The sequence below is a fragment of the Panicum virgatum genome, chromosome 7K (genome assembly GCF_016808335.1).
Source record: "Panicum virgatum strain AP13 chromosome 7K, P.virgatum_v5, whole genome shotgun sequence".
Classification (NCBI taxonomy): Eukaryota; Viridiplantae; Streptophyta; class Magnoliopsida; order Poales; family Poaceae; genus Panicum; species Panicum virgatum.
The window spans coordinates 49,466,578-49,490,176 of record NC_053142.1 but is presented as its reverse complement, the minus strand read 5'-3'; the positions used below and the strand labels follow the sequence as shown (position 1 = coordinate 49,490,176).

At 49.5% G+C, this 23,599-nt stretch overlaps 3 protein-coding genes across 4 annotated transcripts; 1 reads left to right on the top strand and 2 right to left on the bottom strand.

The window, feature by feature from the left end:
• The first annotated feature begins 950 nt into the window (after window positions 1–950).
• LOC120641969 (uncharacterized vacuolar membrane protein YML018C-like) lies at window positions 951–4,760 on the top strand. 2 transcript variants are annotated; one of them, XM_039918321.1, is made up of 8 exons: window positions 951–1,491; window positions 2,354–2,731; window positions 2,875–3,092; window positions 3,433–3,503; window positions 3,584–3,685; window positions 3,824–3,941; window positions 4,019–4,154; window positions 4,251–4,760. In XM_039918321.1, the coding sequence occupies exons 1-8, from the start codon at window positions 1,405–1,407 to the stop codon at window positions 4,326–4,328; spliced, it is 1,188 nt and encodes a 395-aa protein (XP_039774255.1). In that variant the 5' UTR covers window positions 951–1,404; the 3' UTR covers window positions 4,329–4,760. The 2 variants fall into 2 exon arrangements, with proteins under 2 accessions (XP_039774255.1, XP_039774256.1); XM_039918322.1 differs by having other exon boundaries at window positions 955–1,491; window positions 4,363–4,758.
• Window positions 4,761–4,831: 71 nt separating this feature from the next.
• LOC120641970 (protein-lysine N-methyltransferase EFM3-like) lies at window positions 4,832–5,708 on the bottom strand. Its single transcript, XM_039918323.1, has one exon. The coding sequence runs from the start codon at window positions 5,685–5,687 to the stop codon at window positions 5,022–5,024; it is 666 nt and encodes a 221-aa protein (XP_039774257.1). The 5' UTR covers window positions 5,688–5,708; the 3' UTR covers window positions 4,832–5,021.
• A 1,223-nt stretch (window positions 5,709–6,931) lies between these two features.
• On the bottom strand, window positions 6,932–20,495 carry LOC120641968 (pheophytinase, chloroplastic-like). The gene is made up of 6 exons (XM_039918320.1): window positions 20,280–20,495; window positions 19,263–19,948; window positions 18,612–18,838; window positions 18,077–18,268; window positions 17,847–18,003; window positions 6,932–7,471 (listed from the first exon to the last, which is right to left on the bottom strand). The coding sequence occupies exons 2-6, from the start codon at window positions 19,914–19,916 to the stop codon at window positions 7,229–7,231; spliced, it is 1,473 nt and encodes a 490-aa protein (XP_039774254.1). The 5' UTR covers window positions 19,917–19,948; window positions 20,280–20,495; the 3' UTR covers window positions 6,932–7,228.
• Between the last annotated feature and the right edge of the window lie 3,104 nt (window positions 20,496–23,599).

Here is a 23,599-nt window from a genome sequence, read left to right as displayed (position 1 = left end):
GTACCAATTAAAAACTGGCTGCAAAAGGTTGGCAAGGATTGTCCTCCTAATACTGTTTCTAGCTGCAAAAGAAAAGCACCCTCCAAAAAAGTGGATAATACTTGCCTCTGCTGGTCGAAAGTTTCTGAGAGCCTGTAACTTTGTAAACCAAGCTGGCTTGCCAAATGTAGCATCCCAAGACCAAGACTCGTGGCTTTCGGTTCGTTTTTGAACTCGCAAACTCCGCGCTAGCTAAGATCTTGATCGATCCATTTGGCAACTAAACACGAAGACGTAACAACTGAACACGAACTTTCTAATCGAGGTTCAGTGGACGCTGAGCGATTATCTGTCAGTCTCTCCCGGATCCATGGCCATCTTTGCAAGCCTTTTAAGCCACGGCTTCTTATATAAAAAAAAAGAGAAAAGAAATGCGCCGGCGAGCATTGTACTTCTCCCATGAAAACGATCACAGATCTCGCTCATTAGTTTAACGCTGCAGCAGCGTACCGTGCAAATCAGATCAACCGGAAGTAATCCCGTTACTAATTAAGTTGACAAAACACATCCTCGTCAGCTGCCATAAATACCTCTAGCATTTTCAGGCCCAACGCCGTGACCCGTACGTGCCACTCCAGCGCGGCCGTTTTCCACCCGCCACCGACTATTCCGACCCGGCTTCGTCCACTCTCCTCGAGACTCGAGCCTCGAACGGGGGCGGCGCGCCGATCGGTTTCCGCCCTCCGGCGTCCCCACACGGCAGGAGAGTATGTGCCCGAAAGCGACCGGGAGTCGAGTCCCCGCGGCATCCGCCGGGACAGCGACGCCCCGCCCGAGCCCAGACCGACACCGCCGCCGCCACGACCGCCACCAGGGCCAACGCCATATACCCCCCTCGCGCGCGGCGCGCACCTGATTCCCACGCTGCCGCCGCGCGTGCGCCCGCCCCCCGTCGCGAGCTCGCCTTCCACCCGCGCAAGCCCACCCAGCCTCTCCCGCTTCGTTTCCCCTGTCGCTTGGCGCCGAATCCAATCCACCACCCCGAGCCAGCGGAGCGTCGTCGTCCCCGCTCGGCTTCGGCTCCGCTCCTCCGGCCGTGCCAGGCTTGCCAGCCCACGACGGCCTCGGGGAGACCAAAATAGAAACTTCCGCTGGTAGGTCGCCCCCGCTTTACCCCACCCCCGACCCCGCGCACGCCTCCCCTGCCCCGGGCAAAACTGCCGCCCTCCCTCCCTCCCCCCCTCCGGCTCGCCCCGCTCCCCCCTCCCCGCTCTTTCTGTGAGGAGGGAAGAGAGGCGGATGCCGAGGCGACGGGGCGCTGGCGCGCCGCAGGCATGACGCCGCCCGGGGGCAGGTGAGGTAGCGCGCGGTTTTAAATCGCCCCGCGCCTGCCATCTCGCCATACTTTACTCGCCGCCTGCGGACATGGGTTCCGGCCTCAAGTACCGGGCGGGGCTGTGCCTGATTGTCGCCGTCGTGCTCATCTGGGTCATCTCCGCGGAGGTCACGCAGGTATGGATTTTTCTTGTCTTATATCTTTTCCATTCCAAGCGCGCTCTGTTGTTTGTGTTTTTGTTTATTTATCTGGAGGTTCTTAGATCTTGCCTTGGGATGCATGCCTGCTTATCGGATTGGTTTGGTTCGTTTGGGGGTAGAAATTGCTCTCTGCTTATCAGATTAATTTTATTGGACCGCGTTGGGGTGTGTTGTCCTGCATCTCAATTTTTAAACGTTACGCACAGGTATTCCTGCACCTGCAATAGAAAATTGCTTAGGGAAATGCTCACCAGGCGTCGTTTTTCTTCAAACGGAAAGGAAAAGTCGGTTATTTTGCTCTCTATAAATCTGGAGGCAGTTCTCAAAAACCTGCATACATGCTCTCTAAAAGTTGCCACAAATGCTTTTGTAGATGTGTAACTATCGGCAATCAACCTTCAGTTCATAGCTTGGTTTCTTCATGTGTTTTTTTTTTCAAATCCTAACCAACTTGTGGTAGTTGTGACACTTCGTGACACCAATCGATGGCTAATTGGAGGTGGTTGTTGGTATGCTTGATCACCTAAGATGCATGATTGAATATTAGATGAGGGGCCTCAGTTTAATTTTATTTTTGTTTCCAGTTGCTGTTGTTTAAAAGTTATATTTTTAGGGTAACAATTGGTCACTTGCATTTAGATCAAGAACCTCTGCTAAAAAAAAAGAAAATACCAATTGCAGAATAAGGGGCTACCAGTAGTAGACTTTAAGTTTCATTACCCCCATGATGATAAATAAAAACGTCAACTTCTGGTTCTTGGATTCTCTTCTCATCTTCCTAGAGTTCATCTTGCAAGATATTCTAATATTTCATTTTGTAACTAAATTTACTTTGCAGGGAATATTCACAAAGTACAAACATCCATTTGCAATTACTTACTTGGGGGCCTCTCTTATGGTCATATATCTCCCTTTGTCATTTCTAAAAGACTTTATATACAATTCAATGAGACGGCATTCTGGAAACACCAGTGCTTCAAAAGTCACAAGCAAATCTTCCTTTGGTGGTAGTGCCCCTTTGAAGAATGGTGAATTTCAGAAGATGTTGGAAATGGAATCACAGAAAACTATAGTGATTCCTGTAGTAGAAGAGACAAAACCACTTATTTATGGAATCACTGAAATTAATGATGGCATCCTGAAGGAGAAGCAGCTTTCTGCTAAGGAGATTGCAACTTATGGACTGTATCTTTGCCCTTTATGGTTTGTGACAGAGGTAACTTCCCAATGACTTTGCATGTCAAGTGTTCTTGCGAATAACTTTAGCCATATGCTTCTGAACACGTAGATTGCGATAGAATACAAGCAGCACTTTGATTGGTAAAATATTACTCATTCTCTTATGCTGAATGAATGCAGTATTTATCGAATGCAGCGCTTGCAAGAACTAGTGTTGCCAGTACCACTGTACTGTCTTCAACTTCGGGACTGTTCACTCTTTTCATTGGTGTTTTACTCGGACAAGACTCCATAAATGCTGCAAAAATTATTGCTGTTTTCATTAGCATGGCTGGTGTTGTTATGACAACTATGGGCCAGACTTGGGCATCTGATGAATCAGAAGTAGGCAAATCTGGGTGAGTGATTTACTCTCCGCTAATTTTTGCTCCGATAATCACAATAGACTTAACCACAAGTAGGCAAATCATGAGTGATGATGTATACCATTAGATTTACTGTTCTTATAAAATCCATGGCCTTGATTACTGGTAGTGTTCAGTTGGTTAACAGCATCTGGTTTGCTTTTGTGTTAAAACAAAGCAGCTCAAAACAATGAGTGTTTCATTTTGATGTCTGCGTCACTTGAGAGAGATGAACACGATACAAAAAAAAACAAATATTAACTTTGTGGAGGGGAATTTATTGTTTTCTAAACTGTATTTCCTTGCTTCTGATATGTGAGTTATACAAATGCAGGGATACACAGAGGACTCTTTTAGGTGATATGTTTGGTCTTATGTCAGCGATCTCATATGGTCTTTTTACTGGTAGGTTGTTGTACTTGTCTGCTTTATTTGCAGGTGTTATTTTATGAATTTAACACCTAATTATTTCAATATTATTCCAGTGCTTCTCAAAAAATTTTGTGGAGAGGAAGGAGAAAAGGTCGATGTCCAAAAACTTTTTGGTTATCTTGGACTTTTTAGTCTCGTTGCTCTCTGGTGGCTTGGTAATACTTCCCTTTTCCAAATTAATATAACTGAAGTATACAAATTCGAAATATATGTTCACATGAAATTTCTTAATTGTGCCTGTATTTCACAGTTGATTTATCCTAAAGTTTGTCATTATTATGTTTCCATTTCAGTCTGGCCATTAACAGCACTAGGCATTGAACCAAAGTTTTCAATGCCCCACTCAACTAAAGTGGATGAAGTGGTGGTGGCAAATGGCCTAATTGGAAGTGTATTATCAGACTACTTCTGGTACGTGTTAAAGAAGCAAATGTATTTTTATATTATTTCATACTCGTGGTAATTGTGGCAGTTGAACTTGTGGTCAGGGCTCTTTCTGTTGTTTGGACTACTCCCTTGGTGGCCACCTTAGGCATGTCTCTCACAATTCCACTAGCAATGGTTGCTGATATGATCATTCATGGTCGTCACTATTCAGCAGTCTATATTCTTGGTTCTGTCCAGGTATGAATGCCCAGCAGCTCAGTATTTTTTTATCTGTATTGATGTCAAAAATCTACCCAATAACTGATTTAACGGCATTAATGTTTTTCTTTGCAGAGCCTTGTGCTGTCAACTCGTTTTTTGTCATCTGCCTCTTTACCATTCCAGCTCCATTGCATGCATTTGTCATTTTGATTGACCAATTACCATGTGATTTGTATTTTGGCAGGTATTTTCAGGCTTCGTTATTGCAAACCTCGCAGATTGCTTTTCACGTTCTCTAGGGCTATAGCTTCATGAAATAAAACATGTTCTTACAAGAGTGTAAATCTGGAAGCTCAAAGTTTGGGTTGGTTAGGCAAGGACTCCAGAAAACTCTGGTCTCTAGTTTCATGTGGATTGGGAATTGCCAGTAGCACCTCTTTTCCCTTTGCCCCACGCGGATGGTGATTTTTTGCCGTGATGAATAGTGAAAGCCAGCAGATCAAGAAAGATACAGTATGTTGTAGCAACCCTTCACAACTGTAAATTCTATCACTACAGAGCGCTTGTCAATGTATACTACGTGGTTCTTGGCCATGTCCAGACTCTGCATGCTTGCAAATGGCATGTGCCTTGGTTCCTTCGCGATTTGTGCACAAGTTGTGCACTTATATGTGGAAAAAAGTAAAGACTGAACATGGCCAAAACACAAGTAATTAGCAAAAAAAGGAATTACATGTTGACAAAAAAAATTGAATTAACAAGGTGTCCTGTACAGTACCCTTGTTGGACTCATTGAGTTGCCAATTCGGGTAGAAAAAATGACTTGCTGCTGCACAAGAAATGTCAGAGATGAAGTCTGAACTCTGAAGTGGGAATGACTTGCAGCTTCACGAGCAATCAAAGTCAACTCCCTTCTTGTCGTCCGAGCGAGACGCGGTAGACCGCGAACACGGCGGTCTGATCGGGGTCGCGGAGCAACGGCCTGGTGACCCTGTCGACCTCGGCCACCTCGAAGCCATGCTCCCGCAGCACGTCCATGCAGTCCTGCACGCTGTCCCGCACCTCGCTCGCCGCCCACCCCACCGTGCCGCCGCCGGCACCGTCCCGCCACAGGCCGCGCAGCGTGGCCGCCATCGCCGGCATGTCCACCGGGTCGTAGAACACGTCCGACATGAGCACCACGTCCACCCGCAGCTGGTGCTCGAGCTGGTCGCCCCAACGGAGCTCGCGCACGTCGGCCTGCGCGGCGGCGAGCCCGTTGGCGTCCGCGTTGGCCCTGAGGCCCGGAAGCAGCGCCCGCACGTCCGTGAGCACGCACCGCGCGGCGCCGAGGCAGGCGACGGCCGCGATGCCCGGGAGGCCCGTGCAGCCGGCGCCGAGCTCGAGGACGGTGGCGCCCTGAAGCCGGAGCCGCGCGGAGTCGTCGGCGGCGAGGTGGGAAGCGAGGATGAGGGAGGAGTCCCAGAGCCAGGAGCCGGTGAGCACGCGGCCGGTGGCCGGGTCGTGCGTGCCGTCGCGCTCGACCACGGCCATGGCGCGCCCGGCCACGGCTACGTGCAGGCCGCCCATTTCCTGTTGCGCGCGGCTGTCTTCGTGCTGGTCTTATCTGCTTTGATCTCACCTGCCGCTCTGCTCCTACGCATGCAATGCAGGTCGCTTTTTGGGGACGATGAAGACTTGGTCGTGCATTCTTTAAATTTGTCAATTTGGTGATCTCATTCATGCTCAACCACCAAAGCTCCTCTAGTTTAGTTGGCTAGAGGAGCTGAGATATGGTCGTCCCACAAGGTCGCGAGTTCGAATTTTAATTGGGATGAATTTTTGCTTATGAGTAAAAAAATCTCTCTCGGTGTGCTCATCGCAAGGAGGGCATGGGCCAGGGTTCGAGGAGTTTTTCCGCGGCCGGGTGAAGCCCTGTTGCTTTCTCTTACTTAATAAAAAACGGTGGGGTTTGGGCAGCGGGTGGTTGGCTGACTTGGTGCCTGACTTTTTCTTTGGTTTTTCTCAGGCGACTAATCTCAACTGCTAGATCTTGATTGGACGAACGTGATTTCTTCTTCCTATTGAGACGGTACTGTTCATCTTCTTCGTTTGCTCGCGATTTTCTCCCGTGAAGCCCCCACTCCGCCCGCTTCAGACGGCATCCTGCAGCTGAATTCGCACCCGCCGCCTGCCGCGGCTCTAACTCAGCTCCACCGGGACATCGTTGTGCCTCCCCCACCCCGGTACTGTCCACCGCCACCCGAGCAGGAGACAGGAGTGGCTGCAAGAGACCAAAAAGCAGCAACCCAGGACTTGGCATGGCTGGTGCAGCACACGGGACATGGCGAGGCGAGGTGGTGGCCATCCCCATCGGCCGTGACGAGCAACCGCGCGGAGGACCTAGGACCCGGAGCGCGAAGGGAGCTGGAGAGGCTACAGCGCGGGATCCATCGCGGCAGGCGAGCGGAGGTCGCCGGCGGCAGCTCGAGCTCCTCGGCTTCTACGGTGCCGGGCCGAAATTTTGCATAACACCTCCTGGTTTGGATTAATCGCGATCGAAATCAGGGGTTGGGTTCTTTTCGTTTTCGCTTTGTTGGTACATACGCACATGAATACATGATCTATCAGTTCATAATTTGATTTGATTTTCTTTACAGTTTTCGGGGTGTTAACATTGGTAGCAGGATATGGTGAGAGCATTGAACTTCTCCCCCAACCAAAAACAGGAGAAAAGGCCAAATGATTCCAACGAGCGCCGGCTGAATTTTAGAAGGAAAGAATAGTAAACGTCCAAAAGTTTCAAACATAGGATCCTGAAATACAAAGGATCAAACGAACAATAGTGTCATCTAGTTGGACACCAGGGTACCCACATTCAAAACAGCACCAGTTTGTGTGTGTTGTTGACGCAATGCACTCCAATCTGTGGGTCTGCACAGAGGTAGAGTACCTTCGACAGGCTATGGGCAGTAGTATGATTGAAGCTGGCATTGTTCTGTACATATTTACATTCACTAGAAATTCAAAAAACACTATCTATTTACTACAACTATCCAAGACTAACTTAGTCAAGTAACAAATACAATATTGAATCGAAGCTTAAGTTCTAATATCTACTTAAGGATGAATCATCTAGAGACTACCCGCGAATTGGAGGCACGAGTGTTCAAGAATGAGCTCAGCTGGCTCCAGAGAGAAATTTTGGAACCATAGAGCCGCACACTAACTGATTTCCTTGACCCTTCTCTGATAAATTCCAGCTCCCTCGACACACCATGCTCAGCATAGCTGGGTTCTTCGAGAAACGGCAGGTCGATTGAACCATCAGACTCGAGGTTCTTCAGCCACCCACGGAGTAAGTAGTTTATAACCTGATGGACAGAAAATTATTACAGATTTCGTTGATATACAAACTACCATAATCAAGTAAACTATCCTAGAAAGTTTCTAGGAGTGTGGTAATTAAAATACACTCTCCCAACCCAAATAGGACCACCATTCTGGAGTTCAAACATCTGTGCCTCAAGAAATGTTTAAAGATCGGAGTAGGTCGCTGTCGGTACCCCAGGACTGGGGCACCCCCTCTTGCTGTGTCTAGGCAAGGGTCTTGTAGTTATCCTTGACTACGTCCAAACAGCCGGACCCCTGTGGTCCGAAGTCCTGATCCCTCGGCAACGGTTCCGGACCTGCCTCACGACTGGGAAAGGTCCGGGAACGACGCGTGTCCCGGAGGAGGCAGGCGCTCAGCCCGAACAGCCGGGGCTCCGGACCCCGCAAGGGGGCCGGACCCCCGTGGAAGTCCCGAACCCCTCATAGGGTCCCGGACCTCTTGTATGGTAACCGGACCCCTCGCTAAGGGAAGAAGTCGACGCCCTACCTCTGGGTGGTCCGGCGCGGACACGTATACAAGGGCGCTTGGTCTCCATACAAAGCCTCACCCACCACTGCATTTATTGCGGTAGGTGGACGCCCCGCATTGATACAGTAGAAGCCGAGGCGATTCTTTGACCAGGAGGCACTATTGATCGCGTATTACCAAGGTAGTGGAGCCGCCGGCGCCGCCCACGCCGCTCCTGCCAGTCTGCCATAGCAGATGGATACGACGGCTCGGTTTCGCCCATTATGACGCCTACATAATAGCCTCAGCAGGCCACGCCGCAAGCTACGCTACTCCAACGGGCACCTAGATGACGGGACAAGAAAAGACCTCCCTGGGTCAGAAGAGCAGCAATACGCATATCGGAGGAAAAGATTCGTAACCACTGTTGTCTTTTAAATACTCTGCGCAGTATGCTGCACAGCACGTTGGGCCCACTTGTCGGGGCCCAACGTCCAATGTATCCGCTCCCCCTTGATCTATAAAAGGAGGGGGCGCCGCTAGAAGACCTCAGGCTGGAAAAGAGCCAAGGCCAGCAGAGGATAGATTCATACACACCACCAAGAACAATACATCTCCCAGTGGACGTAGGGTATTACGCTCCGGCGGCCCGAACCACTCTAAATCGTGTGTTCCTGAGTCCTTGTCTCAGCATAGATTCAGCCCCATCGCCTAGTACTTCCCCGAGTACTCCCTCACAGGGAATAGGCGGGTGCGCTCCGCCACCCGGCTGTGGGTACCCCTAGAAACCCCACGACATTTTGGCGCCGTCCGTGGGGAAGAATAGGCGCTGGCTGGATCTTCAGGCTTCTGGGGCCGTGTTCATCCTCGGCAACGACGGACAAGAAGATGAAGAGGGGCATGGTGGCACCCACGCCGCATGCTGTGGCACTGGGGCGCCAGCGCCCTCGGTCCGACGGTGCACGGCAGCTGCGCCTGCTGTGCGTCACCACTGCGACGCCTCAGAGCCGGCACGGTGGTGCGCGGGAGCGACGCCTGTCGCATGCTGCCCCGCGCCATCCCAGTGTCGGCTCAAGGTTTTCTCTCAAGCAACAGCCATCCTTCCTCTCCAACGGCATGACGTCGGCTCAAGGCTTTCTCTCAACATGGAGCCCGGAGCCGACGGCCATCCCGGAGGAAGTTGGCCGTGTCGTCCGGCCGTCGCCAGCACCGGAGATCCGCCTCAGCGTAGCTCGGTGCTGCTCCAGACAAGCCCCGGTCGCCAGGCGCGGGGACCCCTGGCGCTAGCACCAAGGACAAGCCGGCGAACGACCGCACCTCTCCGCGCTCCACGTCCGGTCCATCTGCTGCGCAAGGGCGTCTGGTTTCCATCGGCAGACGACGACGACAGCTGGGGGCCTCTCCCACTCAAAGCCAAAGAATTTGTCTCATGCCATATAAGCATGTGACAGCTCTTAGGCAAGGAGGGATCCCCCGAGCTCCCGAGGTGATGCTGGATGATGCGGTTCAGGCACATCCAGGGCGCCTTCGCCTCCGACGATTATGAAGAATTCGGGAGTGGTCGCACCACTTCCAACCGGAGAAGGACACGCTGTATAGCATGCAGCCGTAGGTTACTCCTAAGAAAAGACTAAGAGAGAGTTCCTCCTTTGTAAAAACGTGGCGCCTACGTGTGTCCAGAGCGGTCAAGGTCCGACCTTGTAAACCCGACCTCTGGCCCTATCACACAAACAGGCAAAAAGCGGTCCGGAGCGGTGGAGGTCCGACCTCGTAATCCCGACCTCTGATGTATACCGTAACAACCACAATAATAAAGGAGATTTTCTTCTCAGTTTTACCTAGGCTCCATCCTGATTACATTTATTCGCCTTGGTTTAACTATTCTTTCCTCTTGAACGGAGTTTCCCTTGTTGCTAACAATCCAAGTTAAGTTGCTGGCTCGTGGTCAGGTGAAGACACCCCTTCTAGCTGGAAGGCAGTCCGGACTCCTAAGGACCTGCTCTGGAGAAGTGGTATTTGTATCCTGGGGTAGAGAAGATCCGCGTAGCTTAGCCTGGTAATGTACCCTAAATTTACGTACTTCGCTACCCTGATACAAGTGCTCTAGTATCCGAGTCTGCTGTCTTTAGGAGTCCCGGGCTCCCTTCTAGTATAAGGCTTGGTTTCTTTACATCTTACCATAAGGTCCGGTAACATGCTTCGTCGGATCGTCAGCAACGATCCAAGTCCACTCCGGTGGCCCGCTCCGGCGGAGACCGCTCGCCACGGTCGCTCCAAGTCCACTCCGGTGGCCCGCTCCGGCGGAGACCGCTCGCCACGGTCGCTCCAAGTCCACTCCGGTGGCCCGCTCCGGCGGAGACCGCTCGCCACGGTCGCTCCAAGTCCACTCCGGTGGCCCGCTCCGGCGGAGACCGCTCGCCACGGTCGCTCCAAGTCCACTCCGGTGGCCCGCTCCGGCGGAGACCGCTCGCCACGGTCGCTCCAAGTCCACTCCGGTGGCCCGCTCCGGCGGAGACCGCTCGCCACGGTCGACTCAAGCTAGAGCTAGGTCCGGGAAGAGGTGCTTGCTCCCCGAGCGATACGAGATCAGTGTAGCCGCTTAGCTTGGTTCCGCACCCTAAGCCTACACCTTCGTCGCCCTGTGGAGAGCACTCAGAACCAGAACCTGGCAACAGGTGAACCGGCCCTCAGGGGTCCGGGACACCCGCTCTCTCTCTCCATGAGCACACCAACGCAATCAGACTGCATAGAGACACATCACGATGGAGGCCCCACCCGCGGGTTCGTACCTCTCCCGAGGTGGGCCCGGGGGCCACTGTCGGTACCCCAGGACTGGGGTACCCCCTCTTGCTGTGTCTAGGCAAGGGTCTTGTAGTTATCCTTGACTACGTCCAAACAGCCGGACCCCTGTGGTCCGAAGTCCTGATCCCTCAGCAACGGTTCCGGACCTGCCTCACGACTGGGAAAGGTTCGGGAACGACGCGTGTCCCGGAGGAGGCAGGCGCTCAGCCCGAACAGCCGGGGCTCCGGACCCCGCAAGGGGGCCGGACCCCCGTGGAAGTCTCGAACCCCTCATAGGGTCCCGGACATCTTGTATGGTAACCGGACCCCTCGCTAAGGGAAGAAGTCGACGCCCTACCTCTGGGTGGTCCGGCGCGGACACGTATACAAGGGTGCTTGGTCTCCATACAAAGCCTCACCCACCACTGCATTTATTGCGGTAGGTGGACGCCCCGCATTGATACAGTAGAAGCCGAGGCGATTCTTTGACCAGGAGGCACTATTGATCGCGTATTACCAAGGTAGTGGAGCCGCCGGCGCCGCCCACGCCGCGCCTGCCAGTCTGCCATAGCAGATGGATACAACGGCTCGGTTTCGCCCATTATGACGCCTACATAATAGCCTCAGCAGGCCACGCCGCAAGCTACGCTACTCCAACGGGCACCTAGCTGACGGGACAAGGAAAGACCTCCCTGGGTCAGAAGAGCAGCAGTACGCATATCGGAGGAAAAGATTCGTAACCACTGTTGTCTTTTAAGTACTCTGCGCAGTATGCTGCATAGCACGTTGGGCCCACTTGTCGGGGCCCAACGTCCAATGTATCCGCTCCCCCTTGATCTATAAAAGGAGGGGGCGCCGCTAGAAGTCCTCAGGCTGGAAAAGAGCCAAGGCCAGCAGAGGATAGATTCATACACACCACCAAAAACAATACATCTCCCAGTGGACGTAGGGTATTACGCTCCGGCGGCCCGAACCACTCTAAATCGTGTGTTCCTGAGTCCTTGTCTCAGCATAGATTCAGCCCCATCGCCTAGTACTTCCCCGAGTACTCCCTCACAGGGAATAGGCGGGTGCGCTCCGCCACCCGGCTGTGGGTACCCCTAGAAACCCCACGACAGTCGCCACTCTCATCGACTTGTTAGCCAGTTGGCAGTGACACAAAGGTCCAACAAGAAAAAATATTTTTGTAAAACTGAGGTGGAGCTGCCGATTCAATCGTTGAAGACAATGATCTCCAGAGAGTATGTAATGTTCTACAAGATACTGAGCTTCTTAGAGGCTATCAATTGTACATGGCCACTACAGATGAATAAGAGATCCCTGGCTCATACTGTAATTAAGGAATTGTTATTGCCAGCTGATTGCAACTGCACTAAATCAGGACTACCATGTGTGAATGTTGTAATCCTTGTTTCATGCATCCATCAGAAAATCATATCATGAAAAATACCACAAATAATTCGCTTACTGCTGAGTAGAGACTGATTTATCACTCTTCACAAATTTATTTACCCCTCTAGTTTTATTTTTGCTCCCATTTGCACTTTAAGGGTCATAGATATTTGCATAGAGCTTGCCTTTAACCACCAGAAGGGAAAAAAAACAAAAACTTTTGTCGCACTTTTTCAAGGTAATGCCTGGTACCTGCTGTTGGCTTTTTGTATTATTATTGCATGGATGTATTTCAAAATTACAAACTCAGGCACTAGTCTTTAGTGTGTCATGGTGGGACTCCGGTATAGCAGGCGCAGCAAATCAAGGAAGGAGTCCTAGTCGGTTTGGTTAGATAAGATTGATTCGGTTAGAGTTTGTTTCCTTTGTGTGTTTCCAGGCTTGGCATATATAAGCCCTGACCTGTGATTAGTTTGCATCTAAGATTGTATCAAAACATTGGCCTGGGTTCCTGCCTCCTTGCCGCGCCGAGAGCTTCAGCCATAGCTCCGGCGTGTCGCCGAGGTCCAGGGCCACGGCCGCCTACTTCCTTCGAATACAATCTCCGCAACATTCCAAGTACCAACTCTCATACATCCCTAGCCCGTGACATCTTGGTATCAGGAGTCTCTGGTTCCGTGTCCATGGGGGAAGACGGCGAGAAGAACTCCCTAGAGACGACCGTCGACGAGATGCTCACCACTCTCACCGACCTCGCCGCCAAGGTCTCCGAACTCGCCGCGCAGACCGCCTCCCTCAAACCCTTGCTTCCGCTGGTCAAACATCTTGATGGCTTGCCGGACAAGGTTACCACTCTCCAGGCGGCAGCGTTCGAGGGCTCGAATCAGATCGCCGCCCTGAGCCTCGCCGTCTCCCGCCTGGAGAAAGCGCACCGCGGCGAGAAGGAACCGGCGCTGGAGGACAACTTCGCCTCCGCGTCGGGCCCGCCTCCGCTCCGCGAGACGCCCCCACTGCTCCGCCGGGACCTCGACGACGACGGCGACGATGACCCTCGCTTCCACCCGCGCGCCCGCATCGAGTTCCCAACCTTCGACGGCAAGGAAGATCCACTACCATGGCTGAATAGATGCGAAACGTTTTTCCGGTGCCAACACACACCGGAACGCCGTCGCGTTCCCTACGCGTCCCTGCATCTCACGGGGACCGCCCAGCTGTGGTACAATCGCCTGGAGCTGACGTCGGGCACGCCGTCGTGGCGCCGTTTCGCACAGTTGGTGCAGCAGCGTTTCGGCCCGCCCATGACGGACAGCCCGATCGGCGAAATCATGATGCTCCGCCGGGACGGCACCGTGGACGACTACACCGACAAGTTCCTCACCCTCGCGTGCCGCGACGCCGACCTGACGGAAGCGCAGCTAGTCCAGATGTACACCGCCGGCCTCGTCAACCCCCTCAAGACGGATGTCGCGCTACGCCGACCCTCCTCGCTCGACGACGCCATCATGCTCGCCAGGGCGTACGAGCAGCGGCTGCATCTGTCGTCGACCGACCCCGGCAACACTAGGAACGCACGTTCCTCGTTCCGAGCTCCGTCGGCGGCGACCACGACATCACCCACACCGTCGGCAACGGCCCGCGACACGGCGTCCTCGGCGCCAGCAGGCTCGGGCAAGGCCACGTCGCTCACGTCCACCCTGCCTCGCCGACGCCTATCTCCAGCCGAGATGACGCAGCGCCGAGCGGAAGGCCTGTGCTACAATTGTGACGAGAAGTTCGTCACAGGTCACCGCTGCAAGAAACTCTTCGTCATTGAGATCGTGGGGTTCGATGACGAGGACACGTACCCAACAGCGGCCACCATCTCCGCCACCGACGACATGCCGGGCATCTCCCTCCACGCGATCACCGGCGTTCGGGCTCGCGGCTGCCAGACCATGAAGGTGCTCGTGTCCATCGGCACCACGAAGGGGATCGCTCTGCTTGACTCAGGCTCCTCTCACAACTTCATCGACGTCAACATGGCGCGGCGTGCGGGCGTTCCACTCCACCCGTGCCCGAACCTTTCGGTCACCGTGGCGAATGGTGACCGCGTGGCATCTCCGGGCAAGGCTACATCGCAGCACATCGACATCAAGGGGGAGGCGTTCGACATCGACCTTTACGCTCTCCCCTTGGGCGACTACGACATGGTTCTCGGGGTCCAATGGCTGGGCACCCTCGGGCCGATCTTGTGGGACTTCGCGAAGCACACGCTGTGCTTCACTCGTGCTGGGAAGCGGGTCTCGTGGATCGGTACCGACACCACACCAGGCCTGGCGTCCGCTGCTCTGATGAGTCGTGACGGCGATCTTCTCGACACCCTCCTGGAGGAATTCGACTCCCTCTTCGCCGAGCCCCAAGGCCTTCCCCCGGAGCGTCATCTATGCCACCGCATCCGCCTCAAGCAAGGCGCAGGAGCCATCGCCGTTCGGCCGTACCGCTACGCCCACGCCCAAAAAGACGAGCTCGAGCGGCAGTGTGACGAGATGCTACGCCTGGGCATCATTCGGCACAGTACATCGGCATTCTCGTCCCCGGCGTTACTGATCCGCAAGCGCGACAGAACATGGCGCTTCTGTGTGGACTACCGGGCACTCAACGACGCCACAATCAAAGACAAGTTCCCGATCCCGGTGGTGGAGGAGCTCTTGGACGAGCTACGTGGCGCAAGATTCTTCACCAAGCTGGACATGCGTTCCGGTTATCATCAAGTACTCGTGCACCCCGACGACGTCGAGAAGACGGCGTTCAGAACGCATCAAGGCCTGTTCGAGTTCCTGGTGATGCCGTTTGGCCTCACCAATGCACCGGCGACATTCCAGGCTATGATGAACGACATCCTCCTGCCGTACCTACGTCGGTTCGTGCTTGTCTTCTTCGATGATATACTCATTTACAGCTCATCGTGGTCGGATCACCTCCGCCACGTTCGTACGGTTCTTCGCACGTTACAGGATCATCAACTCTTCCTCAAGCGCTCCAAGTGCGCGTTCGGCCTGTCCTCGGTGGCGTACCTAGGCCACGTCATCTCGGAACGTGGCATGTCCGTCGACGAACAGAAGGTGGAGGCGGTGCTATCCTGGCCGATTCCTACTTCAGCCCGTGCCGTTCGGGGTTTCCTCGGCTTGGCGGGCTACTACAGGCGCTTCATCTGCGACTACGGCACCATCGCCGCCCCGCTCACGGCATTGCTCAAGAAGGATGGTTTCCGCTGGAACGAGGACGCGGAACGCGCGTTCCGGGCCTTGCAGCGCGCCTTAACGGCGGCGCCCGTCCTGCAGTTACCGGACTTCGACCACGACTTCATCGTCGAATGCGACGCATCGGGCTCGGGCTTCGGCGCGGTACTACATCAAGGGGGCGGGCCGGTGGCTTTCTTCAGCAAGCCAATCGCCCTACGCCACGCCAAGCTTGCAGCTTATGAACGGGAGCTAATCGGTCTAGTGCAAGCGATTCGTCACTGGAGGCCGTATCTATGGGGTCGGCGCTTCATCGTGCGCACGGATCATCGGAGTCTGCGGTTCCTTTTGGATCAGCGCCTGACAACAATACCCCAGCATCAATGGGTGAGTAAGCTTTTGGGGTTCGACTTCGTGGTGGAGTACAAACCCGGTGCCTTGAACGTGGTCGCCGATGCTTTATCTCGGCGCAATGAACATGAGGGGAAGCTAGCAGCATTGTCTGGGCCCACATTCACCGTGTTTGACCAGGTTCGCCAAGAAATCAATGGAGATGCTGATCTTTCGTTACTGCATGACGCCGTTCGTGGGGGCGTTAAGCCGGTGCAGTGGTCCGTGGTTGATGGCCTGATTCTGTTCAAGGGCCGCGTGTTCATCTCAGGATCGTCTGGTCTTCTTTCAAACATCCTGGAGGCTATCCATGGCATAGGACATGAAGGAGTGCACAAGACATTGCATCGCCTTAGAGCTGATTTCCATGTGACCAATGATCGCAAGGTCGTGCAAGATTTTGTGCGCGCATGTTCAACTTGTCAGCGCCACAAGAGTGAACATTTGCAGCCTGGGGGTTTGCTGCAACCGCTAGAAGTTCCATCATCAGTATGGTCCGATGTGGCCATGGATTTCATTGAAGCTTTGCCCAAAGTCAATGGAAAATCCGTCATCTTGACAGTCATTGATCGTTTCTCCAAGGCAGCTCATTTCATTGCTCTTGCTCATCCATATACAGCAGTCTCAGTGGCACGGGTTTTCTTTTCAGAGGTGGTCCGTTTACATGGCATTCCTACCTCGATCGTAAGCGATCGCGATCCGGTGTTCACAAGCTCATTTTGGCGTGAGCTATTCAGATTATCTGGTGTGAAGTTGCAGTTCACTTCAGCCTTCCATCCGCAGTCTGATGGGCAATCCGAGGCAGCAAACAAGATCGTCTCCATGTATCTGAGGTGTCTCACAGGTGATCGGCCACGTAATTGGTTGGAATGGCTTCCGGGGGCAGAGTTTTGCTACAACTCGTCATATCAGCAGTCCCTAAAGACATCTCCCTTCCATGTGGTTTATGGTCGCCATCCTCCAACCATTCGTTCCTATGAGCAAGGGGACGCTCGCTTGCCGGCGGTAGACAAGGCGATGAGCGACCGGGATGAATTTCTTGCGGAGGTACGGGACCGTTTGGAGCAGGCTCAGCAACACTACAAGGCTGTCTATGATAAGCGTCATCGTCCAGTGGAGTATGCACCGGGACAGTGGGTTTGGCTTCGATTGATGCATCGGCCTGCCGCTTCCCTGAATGTGCGAGGCCGTGGAAAGTTGGGGCCTCGTTTCTTTGGGCCGTATCAAATCTTGGAGCGCGTTGGTGATGTGGCTTACAAACTAGCTCTTCCAGTTGGCACTCGTATTCATGATGTCTTTCATGTTGGGCTACTCAAACCGTTTCATGGGGAACCGCCAGTGGTGATTCCAGCTTTACCGCCGTTGCAGCATGGTCGTGTCATTCCAGAGCCAGAAGCAGTGCTTAAGAGTCGGCTTGCTCGGGGCCATCTGGAGTTCTTGGTTCAGTGGAAGGGAGCTCCTGCAACAGAAACTTCCTGGGTTAACCGTGATGAGTTTCAGCGCTTATTTCCGAAGTTCCAGCTCGAGGACGAGCTGCTTCTCCAGGAGGGGAGAGATGTCATGGTGGGACTCCGGTATAGCCAGACCAATAGTCTTGTTCAGGGGACATGTTACACAGTAACTTTGTGCAAATTTGTGACATTAGAATAAAATTCTGAAGCTTAGTAAGATTTTCTAGATTATAATAGAAATTCCTAGCAGATTTCCCCATACAATAGCATTATTGTGTAGCAATAACGCCAATAATCTCTTAAAAGAGAAACATTTTTTCCTACTTTTGCAGAACTCATGAACTTCTTTGTTTATGCATGATTATGTTCTTATATTAACTATATGTAATCTGGTTAGGATACTTATTCTGCAAGTACCCTACTAATGCCGTTCATTTCCCAGTAGGAGCATTGCATTGGATAGTAACCCTACAACATGCTGTCCAAGTCCCAGCAGTTATTTGAACTAGATTGTGTCATCTACTTCGATGATGATCCCCTGATTTGTATCTTGTTCACTTATAGAGAACTACTTGAAAATAAAAGTATATCCGAAATCCATTAGAAATTACTAATTAGAATATGACATTAAAACCAAAAGGAGAGCTGAAATTTATAAATGAAGTGCAATTCTAACCTCTGGGACCTCATCATGAGGACAATGGCCGGCAGGGCTGATTTCATAATAAGGTGCTTCTGGCACCTGCTGTTTGACTTTGATTCCCCAAATAGGTCTAACCCAAGGATCCTCTCTTCCATACATAAGAGATATGGGAACACCTTGGCTTTGGCACCTACAAATGACGAGTGTTAAAATGGAAAAGGTAAATTTGTATGTAATGTTTCACTAGATCATATCTAACTCACCTAGAGATTGCCTCTTGGAAGGAAATCTGACCCCTTGGGGCAAACATGATGGAGGCAAATGATGCAGCAGCAGCTGGGTGTTGTGTTATCTCCACAATACGAGAGAATACATTGTCCACATTTGTCGAGTGGTCAGCATATACTTGTTTGAGTATGTCATGTATGCTTCTTGGGTCACTAATCTTCTGCCAACTAGATCACAGAGGAAATTACAGACAATTAATTTGTAGAATCCAATGTGTACATGATTTACAAATTTATATGGTACAATGCGGTAAATGTTTTACTCGTACACGTGAGTCTATTTCCAAAATTTCAATTTCACAGGAGCAATAAGTAAACTAGATCTATATGATAATATTATTTTCAAAAGTAAAATCTACACATATAATACTTCTCAAAATATGCAAATCTCACAGAAAGTTCATTTTGTTAATATAGGAAGTTAATATGTCAAAAGTTATTAGTCCGCGTCAGGGAGAAACCTATAGTGAAAAAATTGAATATGTTCTCCATTACTAATAAATACACTTACACTGCTTCAGTAAGTTTCCTCACAAATGATGGAAGAGGAAATGTCCCAGCCCATGGGAAAATCTTTGACAATCGAGGAGATGTAGCAGGGTTAGGAAAGAATCCCCAAAATGGTGTTGCATTAAGCAACGTGACGCCTTTTACAAGATGTGGACAGGACGCAGCAAAATACAGAGCAACAAATCCTCCAAGAGAGTTCCCCACAATGTAAACTGGCTCACGGATAACCTGGAATGGGTTATAAACTTAGCTTAAGAGATATGCTGTATAAATCTCATGGTGAAATTATAGGTATTTATAAGCAAGCCTTTAAAAGCTTCTCTACCGTACAAAGCAATAGATAGTTAAACCATCCATCTATGAAGCCTAAACCTTGCATGTGCAATTTTGAACAGAAGAATTAAGACAATTATTCCATTTCCAGCGGTAAAATATGCATGTGTTCACTCTTTTGAGAAGCATGTCAGCACAAGAACTGAAGAAATTCAAGCAATGTTCTAATTCTGATATATGTGAATAAGGAAAAAAAGTAGTAACTAGTAACAGGTCTATGGAGAGTTTTCAAGAGGCACGCCAAGATTTTCCAACTAAACATAAATGACATTTGAGAAAAACAAACTTTGTAAGACACAATTGAGAATTCAAGGAGTACCTCTTCAATGAAATGCTGAACTTGGTTTTGCCATAAATCTACAGAATACACCAGCTCCTCTGCCCAAGGCTGTGAATCTTCTCCAAAGCCCCAAAACGAGTCTTCATTCTGGTCCCCTGCTATGCTACTAGGAGCAGGGTCTTCACACGGCAACGACATTCCCTGCCCAAGAAAATCCATCGTCCACACCTTATGATCACGACCAAGATCCCTCAGTTGCTTTTCAAAATGGAATGTCCCAACTCCGAACCCCGGCAGGAAGAGCACCGCAGGCGCTTTTCTGTTCTTGGTACCTGACCTCTCATAGTACACTGTCAACTTCGGCTTCCACTCCCAGAATCCAGTACTGATGGGAGAGCTATCAGGGCCTTCCGGGAGGCCCTGAATCATCACCTTCTCAATCTCTCCGACTTTTCTGGAAGGAACCCCCTGCAGGGTTGCATCAACAAATCCCTGGGTGGCATGAACCTTGCTGGAATCACCCGGAATTGAAGTTCCTCTTGTGGTTCCGACGCAAAGAATCGCACTTCTTCTGGGCCCAGGAAACTTGGCATGCCCATGCCCCAGACCAACACCCCTGCCCCGAAGCCTCCAAGCACTTCTAGGTGTTTGATGTAATGCCGAGCAGGAGTGGCTGCAAGAGACCACTTCCATGATCGCTACGATGGTCGCCGCGCACTCTAGTTCTGCGAACAAAGGGAAGCAAGCAACTTCACCGAACTGAACTGGAAATAATAATTCGACCGGCTCATACGGCAACCTGATATATATAGAGAACTAATCCTGCCGTCTCATAGAAATGCGCAATATAAAATCAGGCATAAATTATGCTGGACAACATGCTCACTTGGATTGAGCGGTAAATGAGCTCGGTGTTCTATCAGCGATTTGTTTCTTACTAATTCCACTAGGAAATGGCCTAAATAAACTTGCCGAATCGGCGCCGATGGCAGTGAATTGCGAGAAAAAAAAAGTGAGCAAGAAACAACTACTACCAGCTCTGGTGAGGAAGCATACCTGCAGATCTGCGCCTGCCGGCTGCTTGGCGCCCAGTTTGAAGAAAAGCAAAGTTGCTCCCAGAAATCCTACTCCAGTTGTTGAGGTTGTGAGCTTACCAGGAGGGGGAGGAACTGAAGGTTTGGTCTGCTTAAAACTGGCTAGAGCCTAGAATGCGAACCTGTGAAGGCTCCCGCACAGACCACGGAGTGAAGTCGCCACGAGTTGGATGCGTGCACGACATCCGCGTGGAAGAGAGGAGTGGAGGAGAAGAGCTCGGCGTGCACGGTGCCCTCCCGTGGACGTGGTGCACCACAGACCATGTCAAGCATGAGTCGGGAACTGGGAGCTTCTCATGCCCCGGAAACAGAGCAATGTTGGCCTGCACTGCGCCGTGTCCACGGAGAGATGCTCAAGACAGGCAGTCTCGGAACCTACTACTGTCTACATAGAAAAAGACCGCCACGTGGTAGAGGTAGGATTTTTTCTTAGACCACGTTTTTTCACAACAAATGATTTGTGCTGAAATAAAAATGCAGGGATTTTTATTCCAAGAAAAGCAGCTATTGTAACTTGGAACCTATTGGTTGAAACATAGAAAAATGGAGCTAAGTTTGGTTTCTTTGTCTCTCGTTATACATGCAGCCATGGACCGAAACAACATACCTCGACCTCACCTTTTGTATTACTATCTTTGTTCTAAATATATGATATTGTTCCGTTTTCTAAATTATAACAAATAATATTTATTTAATAAAGTAGTTAAATAGAAAAAATGAGTATTTATCAAAAGTATTTTTATTTAACTTCTAGATTTATCTATCTATATCTATAAAACCTCTATAGTTGATCCCTACTAGAGATTTCTCTCAACATACAAACTATTCACCTCAGCAATGCACTATCACATACAATTAAAATTCACTACACTAGCATTTTGTTATCCACGTCAACATATCATGCGATCCACTATAATTAATTTGTAATAATTTATTCATTTATAAAAGTAATTAGAATATATACAATTACTTCATTCGGCCACATCAACATGTGCATCACTATTGAGATCCATAAGGATTTATTACTATTTCTCTGTTCTCTGAATCAGCCATATCACCTTCATTATGTAACAATCCAATCAACTTCGTGCACGTCTTATATCCATGAAATGCGTGTCTTATTAGTTTTTTCTTTTCTAACCAAAAAATAACTCAAAAATATATTATTTTTCATCCAAGAGTTCTCATATGACTTTCAATGTAATATCTACAAATGCACCATTTATACGAGCTTTTCTTTATTAAAAAATCTATTATTTTTTTATTTTTTAGCAAACTCGATCTAAGTGATTATTTGTCTTACTACATGCTCTCCATAGCGTTTTATTTAAAGAATTATTGTATTTTTTATCACAGTTAATCGAAAAATTCTCTCAAATCCCGCAGCAACACGCGGGGAATCATCTAATCTATAAAACCTATGTAATTGGTCCCCATTACAAAGCATTAATATCTCTCTCAAAACTCAGCGAGCCACATCATCAACATTGTTTTGACCATTCGATTGTTTCCAGTGAGCTCATATATCCGTTGGATCAGACTTGATCTATATGGTCTTTCTACCTTCTAACATTGATACACCCACTCATGATAACAATTAAGGATAAATGCAGCAAATGATATTTAGAAGATGAAGAGGAATCGGTCAACGCAGCGCAAAGATTCAAGATTCATCATCTTTCAAGCCCGACAGCTGCATTATTCTTCTTCACTTTGTTTGTTCGGTTCTCTAATCGAGTTTCCATTTTTTTATGTGTTCGATTTGGTTTACACAAAATATTCTTGATTGAGAATTCATTAGAAACTACTCTTTTAATCCCACAGCAATGCGCGGATAAATCACCTAGTATCTTATATAAGTGCAACCCACTAAAAGTCATTAATAGCTATTTCTCTTACATGTGGTGAAGCCACATCATCATTTTATTTTCACCATTGGATCTGAATAAAAGCTCATATCCGGACCTTCCTCAACCCACTAAGAGTTATTACCTTTTTTTACTTGGTATTATTATTTTCATATAAATAATTTTTATGATAGAATTAGCAACAAAACGTCAAAAAAATAATGTAAGTGCTAACATCCCTCATTCATTTTTATCACATACATTCCTAACATGCTATTATACTACAGTAATGCAAATCACGACGGTGGAGAATCCATAACCAATTCAAAATATATACATTCATCCAATAAAATATAGGTACTAAAACCATTAAACAAAATATATTCTTTCCAGTGGTAGATCCAAGAATTGAGCATGGGGGGGCTTATTTTTCCTTCTTCTTCCTCCTTCCGGTGTTTTTCCTCTTCTTCCTCCTCGTTTTTCTCCTTCCTCTACCTCATCCTTGGCCAAAAAATGTCGGGAGGGGGGGTGGGGAGGGCTTTGGGTGGGCTCCAAGAAATGCATGGGGTAGGGGGTTCCAGCCCCCCTGCCCCACGCTGGATGCGCCCCTGATTCTTTCCAATTATCAACATTTAACACAAATAGCATTGCTCACACTTAATTTTTTTAAAAAAATTGCAGAAACTTCACTTATTCAATCTCTTGCTTCACAAAATGATGCAGACATTTCCATTACCTCCCAGAATAAATTTAAAGTGTCCTTATCAGAACTATTATGGTTCCTCTTTTTATCAATTTCAGCAACTAGAACTTCTTGTATATGTACATCGACTTTATTTAACAACCATACCATATATCTCCAATGCTAAAATTGGCTATAACTTCATCACTCTATATTTTCAGCACACTCAACTTCACATTTTTGCCCTAAAATCCCGCAGCAACGCGCGGAGTATTCAACTAGTTTATATAAATTTTTGTGCAAAATATAAATAATCAAATGTAAAGAAAATATAAATAATAGTACCATATATTTGAAGAGAATTTTTACAATAATTTAAAAAATAAGAGCCATATATCTAATAGAATCGTATGGTAGTCAAAGTAGAAAGTGTGTGGAAGTACCTAAACTAAATTACCAGCAAGGCAGTACTTCGCTTTTTTTTTTTTGTTAACGGGTTGTCGTAGGAAGACTCCGTGAAGAATGGTCAACTAGAGAGTCCCCTGATGAGCTATGCCAAACCAGACCTAGATATTCACTTCAAAATTCTAGACAGTCAATTGAATATGAGTTAACTCCCATGTTGATAAATAATATGGGGAGGCTGGCTTAGGTGCCAACCTCCATAAAAGGAGGGCCGGTGTTCGAATCCAAATTAACACATCTCGCTGGGAGTGAGGGCATTACCGGTCAGGTGTATCAGAGAGAGAACTT